This window comes from Salmo salar, chromosome 09 (genome assembly GCF_965601325.2).
Source record: "Salmo salar chromosome 09, fSalSal1, whole genome shotgun sequence".
Classification (NCBI taxonomy): Eukaryota; Metazoa; Chordata; class Actinopteri; order Salmoniformes; family Salmonidae; genus Salmo; species Salmo salar.
In genome coordinates, this window is record NC_138299.1 from 129,755,613 (window position 1) to 129,767,852 (window position 12,240).

At 44.5% G+C, this 12,240-nt stretch overlaps 1 protein-coding gene across 21 annotated transcripts in view; it reads right to left on the reverse strand.

The window, feature by feature from the left end:
- Window positions 1-12,240, reverse strand: part of phldb1b (pleckstrin homology-like domain, family B, member 1b) — a 101,639-nt gene that overhangs the window by 1,485 nt on the left and 87,914 nt on the right. For 15 of the 21 annotated variants that reach the window (XM_082956270.1, XM_082956276.1, XM_045724477.2 and 12 more), the window contains 10 exons: window positions 11,549-11,707; window positions 10,979-11,119; window positions 9,838-9,954; window positions 6,161-6,263; window positions 5,657-5,749; window positions 4,742-5,027; window positions 2,971-3,061; window positions 2,552-2,698; window positions 2,205-2,424; window positions 1,173-1,258 (listed from right to left, as the gene is read on the reverse strand). In XM_082956270.1, the coding sequence (XP_082812396.1) occupies window positions 1,173-1,258; window positions 2,205-2,424; window positions 2,552-2,698; window positions 2,971-3,061; window positions 4,742-5,027; window positions 5,657-5,749; window positions 6,161-6,263; window positions 9,838-9,954; window positions 10,979-11,119; window positions 11,549-11,707 (1,443 nt within the window). The remainder of the gene's footprint in view (window positions 1-1,172; window positions 1,259-2,204; window positions 2,425-2,551; window positions 2,699-2,970; window positions 3,062-4,741; window positions 5,028-5,656; window positions 5,750-6,160; window positions 6,264-9,837; window positions 9,955-10,978; window positions 11,120-11,548; window positions 11,708-12,240) is intronic. The other 6 variants (XM_082956280.1, XM_082956277.1, XM_082956286.1 and 3 more) reach the window with 4 other exon arrangements.

Below are 12,240 nucleotides of genomic sequence, written 5' to 3' on the forward strand. Positions count from 1 at the left end.
ATGGAGATGACTTGTCATTTAATGACTCAGATTTATCCCAAATGGCATGCAGGTGCCCATATCCTTTTGTGGGCGGAGAGTTCTTCCTACCCGCTACCCTCATGTCTCCGATTCAACTACAGTACTAGAGCTTGGTTATAAATGAACCAATATCATACTCTGTCCATACATATTTTTACTACAATCAAATATCTTAAACAACCCAAAACCTGTGTGTTAGAGTTGCTACACATTTGCCTCTTTTTTTTTTTTCAACTGATTGTCTCGTTGATGGACAATGGGGCGTCTATGCTGACAGTCACACTTCTGTCTACTGAACCTGTTAAAAATAATAATTCAGCCTTACGCTGCTCTACCACGTGTTAAATCACACACACCTCTCTTCGAAACTGAGGCAGGAGCTCAGAAAAGTGCTGAAGGAGACAGTCAAAACAGGATACAGGAAACACTGCAGCAGCTAGACTGCCAGCAGGAGAGTACACACATGCACAGTATGTGATCTGGATAATCCACCCGTATTTAGTCTGTTTCAATTGTATTAATTGAAGGGACAGATTCAAACAACCAATTCCACAGAGGAACAGACAAGGGAATTATCACTAAGGCTTGCTTTGGCAAACAACTCCAATGGAGGAAGTAAAGACATGAAACCAAGAGGTGGGGGGAATGTGAGGATCCAGAGATGCACTGTTCTGTAATGGCTGTGGGTTTTCATTCTGTCTTGTATTAATCATGCATGATCACACCCCTGATGGGTATTCAACTGAAAGTTGCAGATAGCAATGGAATATGTAGAGCTGACACAAATCCTTATTCCACATGACACACTTCTGTCTGAACATTCTGTGTAAACAAGCAAACACACACTTGGGTAAGGAGGGCAGAGAACAAGCAATGGGTGGGCCTGTGAGTTCACAGACAAAAAGTGGTACATACATTGGTCAAATTGAGGTTGAAAAATCCTTTCTGTGAAACCAGCCAGTAAAAGCAAAAGAGTGAGAAAAGAAATGAAAGCGGGGAAGAAGCAGAATGTGTATAAAACTAAAGATCTTAAAGAGAGAAATATTGCATCAGTACAGTGAAAGTATAAAAAGAAAAAAGTGACTAAAGATTGTTGTTCTGTATAAAGATTGTTCTCCGAGTGTTGGGTAGATAACATAGGTAGAAGGTACCTTCGTGGCGCTACGCAGGTGATCGTAGTAGACCTCTTCAATGGCCTGGAAGTAGATGACTCCTTTCAGTTTGGTCTCATGCTTGTCTGTTGAGTAAATGAACATGACAAAATGCTTGGGTAAAAATATCACACATTTGCAATTCCTACAGTACAGTTTCTTTGACAGAGGGAGAGAGACTGTCATGGAATATACTGTATGTAGCTAAGGACAAACCTTTTCATTGTTTATTATCACAATTCTACTCATGAGCTCCTACAGTATTTCCTAAGCCAGTGTCCTAAAAGTAACATACTGTATCTTCGTGTTCATTTGATGTTTATTGCATCCAAAAAAGTTGCTCAAAATATATTTTTTGTTTAAAATAGTAGTCAGAGACACCGCAACCTATAGTACTTCAGACTTGGGGCTCTATTCAAACCTCATCACAGAAGTTCAGTTTTACAGCGCCATTGAAATTTAAAGGCAATGTTCCCCCTTTAGTGGAGACTGCATTCACAATAAACGCTGAATGTCTGCTCAAATCGGAAATCACCTTTAATTTATAAATCGCAGAATCTGTAACGCTTCAGCGTTGCAGATTGAATAGAGTCCCTGATTTCTACATTCTACCCTTATGGTACAATATAGCAACTTATTTCATCAACCACTGCAAAAACACAACCAGGGGTAACTTCTTGCCCCCTTTTACCTTCAGGCATAAACTGCACTAGATCCTTGCTACATAAAAATAATAAAACCGTAACTTTCTAGGAAAAGTAGTTGCAATTTTAAAGGGAATAATTATTTCATAATTTGCATATTACTGTATCTAAAGCCTGCTACCAAAGCGCTACCCACAAATGTGTATTTCCCTTGTGTATCCTAATGTTCATCTCTTTCAAACTCATTTACACCACCTTTCACAAATACAGTCTACATTAAGGTCAAAGGGTATGAATATGCTATGTACTGTATCTCCCATTGGCTCGATCAGAGCATTAACAGCACACTAATGCTTTTGTATATATAAAATGGCAGCATTTTCCTTACCAACGTAATAGGAGAAGGTCCTTTTGAGGCGGTCGAAGACAAACCAGCGTTTCTTCCACGACTTGATCTTGCCGCCCATCTTGACCAGGTAACCCTTGCACATCTTCTCTGTGAGGATCACGTGGTGAGAGGTCTCCACGTTGTGGCCGGATGATTCGATGTGGGAGCGCAGGTCAAACTCCTCCTTGCGGATGGGCAGGTAACGAGTCATAGGACGGGCCTGAGGAAAGAAGGAAACAAACGTGTAACGAGTCTTTCAAAAGCCTGTACGACTAACAGGATGAGAGAGAGATCTGAAACTGTATATTCTTTTTGTTTGGATTTTTGTTATTGGGCCTCAGGCTCACCTGGGAGAAGTTCTTGCTCCTCATCTTCACCTCCTTGTCCACCAGCTGCTGCCTGTGCACCGTCTCGTCCTGCAGCCTCTTCTCAGCCTCCTCACGCCTCCTCCTCTCCTCCTCCAGCATCTGCCTACGGGCATGGCTCTCTCGCTCCTGGAGAGAAGGTGGAAAAAGATCATGAACATAGGCCCTTTTTACATCAGCAGTTGTCACCAAGTACTTTACAGATACCCAGCGTAAAACCTCAAAGACAAGGCAATGCAGAAGCACAGGAAAAACTCCTTAGAATGCAGGAAACTGGGAAGAAACAGAGAGGAACCAGGCTCCAAGGGGTGGCCAGTCCTAATCTGGCTGTAACACTGAAGTAAGACGTCAGTATGGGATATGATAGGAAGCTAGCCATGGCATGTGAGGTAGTGTCTTACTCTGGATTCTATGAGCCTGGCCTTCTCTAGGTGGGCTTCTTTCAGCATCTTCTCCATCTCCTCGATCTTCAGCGCATCCATCCCACTGGCACTACAAACCAAACAGTCAGAGATACATCTCAAATTGCAATGACATCCATCATTCAATATATTTATGGGTTACAGTGTATTAATACTCTTAAGTCCTAAAACTGTGTCCCACCCCCAAAATGGCTAAAGATCGTCAAGCTTCTTACATAGGAACAAAGAGGATTAAGTAAGTCAGTCCTAAAACACCAGTCATCACTGGTCATAAAAACAGTAAGTTACTTTGTGGACACTAACTACCACAAACAGTTATTAACTATCACCAACTGTTATAAAATGGGTCATGAAATGTGTAACTGTTTAGAGATCCAATGCTGTATACACTGGAAATGTCCCGTCTTAGACAGCGTATGGCCAGGTGGTGCGAGGTTGTGTTCATTAAGGTCAACATTCTAAAGCGTTTTGCAACAGAAGACGAATGACTGTTTCTCATTGGACATGTCCAGATAGTAACCTCCCCTCTTCACTCCGCTTTGGACAGTTTATTTTCCATTTCCTGCCTACTGAACACAACCCTAATGAGTGCTTAGGCCTGATAATTACATGCAATCTTCGATATCCTGTTTAAAGTGGAGAAACAGCTGTGCTTTCACCAGGTGCAAAGGGAATGGACACATCTGCCTTGTCTGTGTGCGACCACACACACACACACACACACACACACACACACACACACACACACACACACACACACACACACACACACACACACACACACACACACACACACACACACACACACCTTTCATATCAACTGGCTCAGGGCAACCACTATCTGTGCAGTGTCTTTCACTCGTTTTAAGACTATTTAACTAGTCATTTGACTATATTTCAGCAGTCACTCACCCAAATGTTTAACTAGCCAAAATACAAAATGTTGACTTTTAACCAATCATAGATAGTAAAGGGAACATCCCTTCTGCAGTAGCCTACATATGTATCCAGGGCAGCATCCCAAATAGCACCCTATTCCCTATATAGTGCACTACTTTTGACCAAAGCTCATAGGCTCTGGTCAAAAGTAGTGCACTATATAAGGAATAGGGAGCCATTTGGGCACAACCCAGTGTGTTCACCCAGGCCAGGATCATAAAATATGGTGAATAAATGATTTGGGAGGAAGGCAGTGTTCTCTGGCATGTGTTTACGGAAGAGCGTTTCACTGTTGATTTTATGGCCGGCAATAATTCGTGCACGACAACAAACTTGACGAGTTCTGTATGAACTGGGAGTGCCTTTTGACTGTGATAAAGACGGCATGTTTGAACTAGATTTAGAGAAATGTTTTTATTTTTCACACTATCGTGCCGACTGAAACCAAACTGTGCTGCCTCGGATACTTTACACATCGACCTTTTCAGCATGGTTCAGCACCCCAGCTCAGGACAGACAACCTGGGTTAGTTCTGCTCAGTAGTGGAAAAAGCCCTATATTGTACATTAAATATCCACTAGAATACTGATAACAGTGGATGGACAACAGCTGAGCAGACATGCAGGCTTCTTTTGTCACTAGTAGACAGACTAATGATACACGACACAGCTTAACATGGTGCACAACTCACAGTCAGACATGACTTGGGGAGGAGTCATTTGACCCATGTGGTTACTTGTCAAGAGATCCCTTGGCAGAAATTAGCCAGTGTGAGTGTGTTGCAGGATATGCATGTGTGCGTTTCTCTGACCTGGACATGTTGTCGGGGGAGCAGGCCGAGTTGTTGCCTGTGGAGACGCTGGTGTCCATGCTGTCAGAGCTCTCCAGGCTCAGTGTGTCGTACGGCTGCTCGCCCGCCGATGGCGGCTGGTGGTGCAGGATGGAGTGGTGCACCATGGGAGGGCCGTGGGCGTGTGAGGGGGCGTAGAGGTGTGTCTGAGAGCCGTGTAGCGCATCCCACTGGCACTGGGCCTCCACTGCAGCCCGCTGCTTCAGCTCAGCCAATCGCCGCCGCTGCTCCTCGATCACCTGATGGCCTGGGGGTGGAGGGAGAGAGCTGATCTGTGGGTTGCCTGATCACATCCAGGGATACCCCATCATGTCAGCTCTAGGATGTATGACAGCGCTCTCAGCATGCAGACACACATACTCACCCCCTAATCAACTCTCACACACACACGATTCATATCTACTTGCCAAGCAAAAAGTCATGATCATCAGCATCACCCAGCTATGAAGGGACAGTAAACCTAAAGATTGCCTGTGAATCCATGTAAAGTAGGATACTACAGGTCAGCGACAGATGAAACCAGGCCCCAAACATACGTCAATGATACATGTGCTTGGCATTATCAAAAGCCCAAGCTCAATTCAACCAGCAACATGTTTCCTCATCACCAAAGCTTCCTTAAGTACAGTAGCAGCAAAAATACAAATACCACATGATCAAGTAACCCAAGGAAGTCATCTTCAATTCGAACCCATGCTCGCTATCCATCATATAACTGACAGATACATCTAAAAACAGCCGCAAAGTTAAAAGGGGAACAAAAGGTGGCCCGAACCAAACACATGCATTGTTGATTCTCAGCAGGAGGATGGAGACAGGCAAGAACATGGAGAAGAAGGGAGAATTTATACGAGTTGAACACGAGACCAAACCCACTCGTAGGTTGAGTGGTCTGTCTGTCTATCTGTCTGTCTGTGGGATTGTCCATGGTGGAGCAGGGAGACTCAGACGTGGAAGGCAAGGAGGACTCTGTGACATAGAGAGTGGAGGACAGTAATGGAGAGAGGGATGGTTGGGATGGAGGGACAGAAGGACAGGGTGACAGAGAGACAGACTGGAGGACAACATGGTGGTTAAATAGGAGCTAGAGGAGGCAAGCGAGGGAGGGGTCGCAACCATGGAGGAAGAGACTGGGTGAGGGGGAAGTGGGGTGATGGAGACAGAGACGTGGTGTGGTTTCTCTGAAGCATGACAGGAAATCTTGAAATGACAGACAACAAAATCTGGTTAATAGAAACCTGGAGAGGACCATCTTAAACACATTATAACTATACTAATTCCAAGTTGATGTTTACTGCTGGAACCCTATAAGGAAACTCTTGCCTCAGACCAGATCATGGGACAGAGTAGCCTGGTGTAAACCTCCCAAAAGGCGGTTACCTTTCTGCTGTAAGGCTAGTGCTCTCTTGGTCTCTATATCCTGCATGGTAGCAGCCAAGTTCCGTGGCAAACTGCCGGTACTGTTGGGAACCATCAGTGGGCTCTGGAACGACACAAAAGAAGGAGAGTGATTGATTAAATTCAAACAATGAAAAACACATACAACATCATATCAATGCAATGGCAGTACACACATTAAAAACCATCAAGGTTTACACAAAAATACTTCCAACGTGGTCGTCACTGACTGGCCAATAAGACATCCAGTGAATGGGGCTTACATAAACCATCATATTTAAAAAAAATCAAATAAAATATTTCACCTTTATTTAACCAGGTAAGCTAGTTGAGAACAAGTTCTCATTTACAACTGCGACCTGGCCAAGATAAAGCAAAGCAGTGCGACACAAACAACACAGAGTTACACATGGAATATGCTATGCATTAACCTTTGATGCATGACAACAGCTACAGATAAACATCAAGCTCTCGGTCTTGGGAGCAATAAAATCTAATACTATCAAATGTAATCTGATACTATCATGTAACACATAACAGCCTGCCGCTGTTTACCAGGATGTAACCATATGCTCGGTCTAATCAATCACCAGGTTACCGGAGCAGGATACATCCACTACTACATACAGTCGTGGCCAAAAGTTTTGAGAATGACAAATATTAATTCTCACAAAGTTAGCTGCTTCAGTGTCATTACATATTTTTGTCAGGTGTTACTATGGAATACTGAAGTATAATTACAAGCATTTCATAAGTGTCAAAGGCTTTCATTGACAATTACATGAAGTTGATGCAAAGAGTCAATATTTGCAGTGTTGACCCTTCTTTTTCAAGACCTCTGCAATCCGCCCCGGCATGCTGTCAATTAACTTCTGGGCCACATCCTGACTGATGGCAGCCCATTCCTGCATAATCAATGCTTGGAGTCTGTCAGAATTTGTGGGTTTTTGTTTGTCCACAAGTTCTCAATGGGATTAAGGTCTGGGGAGTTTCCTGGCCATGGACCCAAAATATCAATGTTTTGTTCCCCGAGTCACTTAGTTATCACTTTTGCCTTATGGCAAGGTGCTCCATCATGCTGGAAAAGGCATTGTTTGTCTCCAAACTGTTCCTGGATGGTTGGGAGAAGTTGCTCTCGGAGGATGTGTTGGTAGCATTCTTTACTCATGGCTGTGTTCTTAGGCAAAATTGTGAGTGAGCCCACTCCCTTGGCTGAGAAGCAACCCCACACATGAATGGTCTCAGGATGCTTTACTGTTGGCATGACACAGGACTGATGGTAGCGCTCACCTTGTCTTCTCCGGACAAGCTTTTTTCCGGATGCCCCAAACAATCGGAAGGGGGATTCATCAGAGAAAATGACTTTACCCCAGTCCTCAGCAGTCCAATCCCTGTACCTTTTGCAGAATATCAGTCTGTCCCTGATGTTTTTCCTGGAGAGAAATGGCTTCTTTGCTGCCCTTCTTGACACCAGGCCATCCTCTAAAAGTCTTCGCCTCACTGTGCGTGCAGATGCTTTCACACCTGCCTGCTGCCATTCCTGAGCAAGTTCTGTACTGGTGGTGACCCGATCCCACAGCTGAATCAACTTTAGGAGACGGTCCTGGCACTTGCTGGACTTTCTTGGGTGCCCTGAAGCCTTCTTCACAATAATTTAACCGATCTCCTTGAAGTTATTGATGATCCGATAAATGGTTGATTTAGGTGCAATCTTACTTCCAGCAATATCCTTGCCTGTGAAGCCCTTGTTGTGCAAAGCAATGATGATGGCACGTGTTTCCTTGCAGGGAACCATGGTTGACAGAGGAAGAACAATGATTCCAAGCACTACCCTCCTTTTGAACCTTCCAGTCTGTTATTCGAACTCAATCAGCATGACAGAGTGATCTCCAGCCTTGTCCTCGTCAACACTCACACCTGTGTTAACGAGAGAATCACTGACATGATGTCAGCTGGTCCTTTTGTGGCAGGGCAGAAATGCAGTGGAAATGTTTTTTGGGGGATTCAGTTCATTTGCATGGCAAAGAGGGACTTGCAATTAATTGCAATTCATCTGATCACTCTTCATAACATTCTGGACTATATACAAATTGCCATCATACAAACTGAGGCAGCAGACTCTGAAAATGTATATTTGTGTCATTGAAAACTTTTGGCCACGACGGTACACAAAAGTATCTGGACACTCCTTCAAATGAGTGGATTCGGCTATTTCAGCCACACCTGTTGCTGACAGGTGTATAAAATCGAGTACACAGCCATGCAATCTCCATAGACAAACATTGGCATTAGAATGGCCGTAATGAAGAGCTCAGTGACTTTCAACGTGGCACCGTCATAAGATGCCATCTTTCCAAAAAGTCAGTTCGTCAAATTTCTGCCCTGCTAGAGGTGCTCCGGTCAACTGTAAGAGCCATTATTGTGAAGTGGAAACTTATTGGAGCAACAACGGCTCAGCCGCGAAGTGGTAGGCCACACAAGCTCACAGAACGGGACCGCCAAGTGCTGAAGCGTGTAAAAATCGTCTGTCCTCGGTTGCAACACTCACTACCGAGTTCCAAATTGCCTCTGAAAGCAACGTCAGCACAAGAACTGTTCGTCGGGAGCTTCATGGAATGGCTTTCCATGTCCGAATGTAGCCACACACAAGCCTAACATCACCATGCGCAATGCCAAGCGTCGGCTGGAGTGGTGAAATGTGTGCCGCCATTGGACTCTGCAGCAGTGGAAACACGTTCTCTGGAGTGATGAATCACGCTTTAGCATCTGGCAGTCCAACAGACAAATATGGGTTTGGCAGATACCAGGAGAACACTACCTGCCTTAATGCATAGTGCCAATTGTAAAGTTTGATGGAGGAGGAATAATGGTCTGGGGCTGTTTTCATGGTTCGGGCTAAGCCCCTTTAAAAAAAAAAAAAATCATCGCACTACCTCATACAATGACATTCTAGACGATTCTGTGCTTCCAACTTTGTTGGGGAAGGCCCTTTCCTGTTTCAGCATAACAATGCCCCTGCGCACAAAGTGAGGTCCATACAGAAATGGTTTGTCGCAATCATTGTGGAAGAACTTGACTGGCCTGCACAGAACCCTGACCTCAACCCCATCCAACACCTTTGGGATGAATTGGAACACCGACTGGGAGCCAGGCCTAATCGCCCAACATCAGTGCCCGACCTCACTAATGCTCTTGTGGATGAATGGAAGCAAGTCCCCGCAGCAATGTTCCAACATCTAGTGGAAAGCCTTCCCAGAAGAATGGAGGCTGTTATAGCAGCAAAGGGGGGGACCAACTCCATATTAATGCCCATGATTTTGGAATGAGATGTTCAATGAGCAGGTGTCCACATACATTTGGTCACGTAGTGTACCTTCAGATTGATTGTGTATAAGGGCCCTACGTGCTTGTAGCCTTTCTCATGGAAACTTACCATAAACTATTATGATGAAGCTAGCTAAATCGCAGGATTACAGCAAATGCCTGCCTCAGAAGAGTACTACACAATCCAGCCACAAACTTGACCACCCTCCAACACCAATACCTTCTATTTTCATTTGGTTGTATGTATTTAGGCCTGAGTAGGCTGATTACTACATAATCCGCTGAAGACCCTACTAGCCAACCAGTAGTGATGGAGTGGAGGTGATGAGGTTTACCTTGGAGGTTGTGTTGCGTCCCAGTGTAGTGGCTACGTACTGCAGATGGGATCCGGAGCCTGCTTTGGGTTGATGTACTGTCTGTCCAGCATCACTGTCCAGCTTGGAACGGAACACCTGGAAGGAGGAGTGAAGACGGACCAGGATCAGCTATCAACCATTGTAGACTTTTTGCGGTTACCCCGCACATAGTAAAACATGTATTACATTAAATGGAATGAGGAACATGAACTGTGGTGCTTATTCAAAACTTGTCTGGTGGGAGATGCTGTGAGAAGTAGAGAGTAGAGTACAAATACAAAACAATAGGTTTCTTTAGCGTTTCAAAAGGCACATTTATTGACATTTCAATTCAACCAACATATTGATTGACATCTTTGAAATGCTAAAGCAGCCTACTTTTGGTGAGTGAACTTTAATTGCTACTACTACTACTACTGAGGTCATCAGACACAGCCAGAGACAGTGATTTTTATGGCAGCACCAGCAGCATCCCTTTTATTGGTGGTCCTTTGATTCCTCCCACAGGTGTAATGACAGAGTCAGTGTCAAAGTGCTTTACTGGCAGATGCCAGGGTGAAGACACACACCCTGTTGTAGCCACAACCTTCAGGTGGTTTGTCCCACAACCTCAGTTGGCCATACAGTATGAGGTCTTATGGTTTTTCATTGTGCCAGTAAATAATCAGATATTGATTGCAGTCTAGGCTATACCCAGGTTGGGGTCAATTTAGTACTTGGAATTGACCCTTTGGCTGTGCTTGTGTGTACTGTAGTATAACCTGGTAGTCAATTTAATACAATGCACATAATACAGAATCATTTTTGAAGATTCAACCAGGTTGAACATTTTATATTCCAGTGCAATGCAATGACATCCATGAGTGGTACTACTACTTGATTGAATACTGACAAAACATACTAACAGATTACCGTAAAGCATGTGGAGATGCTTAAATAATTCAAGAACGCATGAGTGACAGCAAGCCCAGACAGACCATCATTGATATATTAAATCAATCAACAAAGCACACTGCACTTGAAAAGCCATTTTCATGGGAAGACAGAACATGGACAGAACAGAAACAATGGAAGAGGGGAGGAAGAGAAAAGAGGAGAAGGCAGCAGCTCTGAGAATTACCTGCATAGGCCTGCGAGCGGAGAGAGGTTTAGCTGGGAGAGGGGGGCAGAGCTGGCTGCTCTCCCCAGCAGCCATCACCTCCTGGTACCACTGCTCTAAATCGACAGTGTGGATTTGAGGCCTACTGCACTCAGGCTGGTACTGGAGGGCCGCAGTTAAGAGTCCACAGTAAGAGGCAGCAGAGAGGCAAAGGACAGGGTGGACAGAGCAAGGGAGTGGAGGAGGAAGAGAATTAAGAAAATAAAGCATTAATGAGCAAATACGAGGATCTGTTAAGAGTGACGGAAATATAAATATTTTTCTAAATGTTATGTTTTTTGTGTGTCAATGTTCATCTTCTTGAAATATCAGCAAATGCTAACATAAGTGTCTCAATGGGGAAACACTGGTTGAAATGACGTCAATAGAACCAGTTTACAATTAATTACAAACATGATTGAAAACTGGTTGTAATGACGTCATTCCAACCAGCTTTGGCCACTGGGGTAGAGGGGGCATTCAGGGCATCTTCAAACGAGAGGTGGAGGAGAGGTGGGTGAGAAGGAACAGAGCGAGAGACCAGACACACACCTCAACAGAGAGAGAGAGGGAGGAGCCGTGACGAAAGGAGAGGCAGGAGAAGGCGGGGTCTCCAGCTCCTGACTGGAGGGGCCGGAGAGGAGAGGTAGGGGAGGACTCGACCTTCGGCATCCCAAAGAACTGAGTTAACTGGCCCACAGTCACATACTCCTTTCATTCAGGGAGCAACAGATAGTAAGGCAGACAGGAGGTCAAAGGGCAAAGATGGAAAGAGGGAAACAACGGCAGGACACACGTCAACAGGGAGGAAACAGCAGCAACAAGGACAGCATGTGAAATAGATGGCAGTAAACCTGACTCACACATGGATAGTCTTTCTATAATATCAACCCATCGTACCATCCAGACCTGGGTGAAATACATACGTCAAACACTTGAGCTGTGCTTGATTCAGTTTGCCTGGTACAACGGAACCAAGCCCCAAGCTAAATCAAGCTCACCTAAAATACTGGCAAGTATTTGAATGCATATGACATCCAGTGCATTCGGAAAGTGTTCAGACCACTTCCCTTTTTCCACATTTTATTACGTTATAGCCTTATTCTAAAATGGATGACAAAGCGAAAACAGTTATTTTTTTTACATTTTTGGGAGACTTGTCAGGATCGAGGGAAATATGAACGGATCAAAGTACAGAGATCCTTGATAAAAACCTGCTCCAGAGCGCTCAGGACCTCAGACTG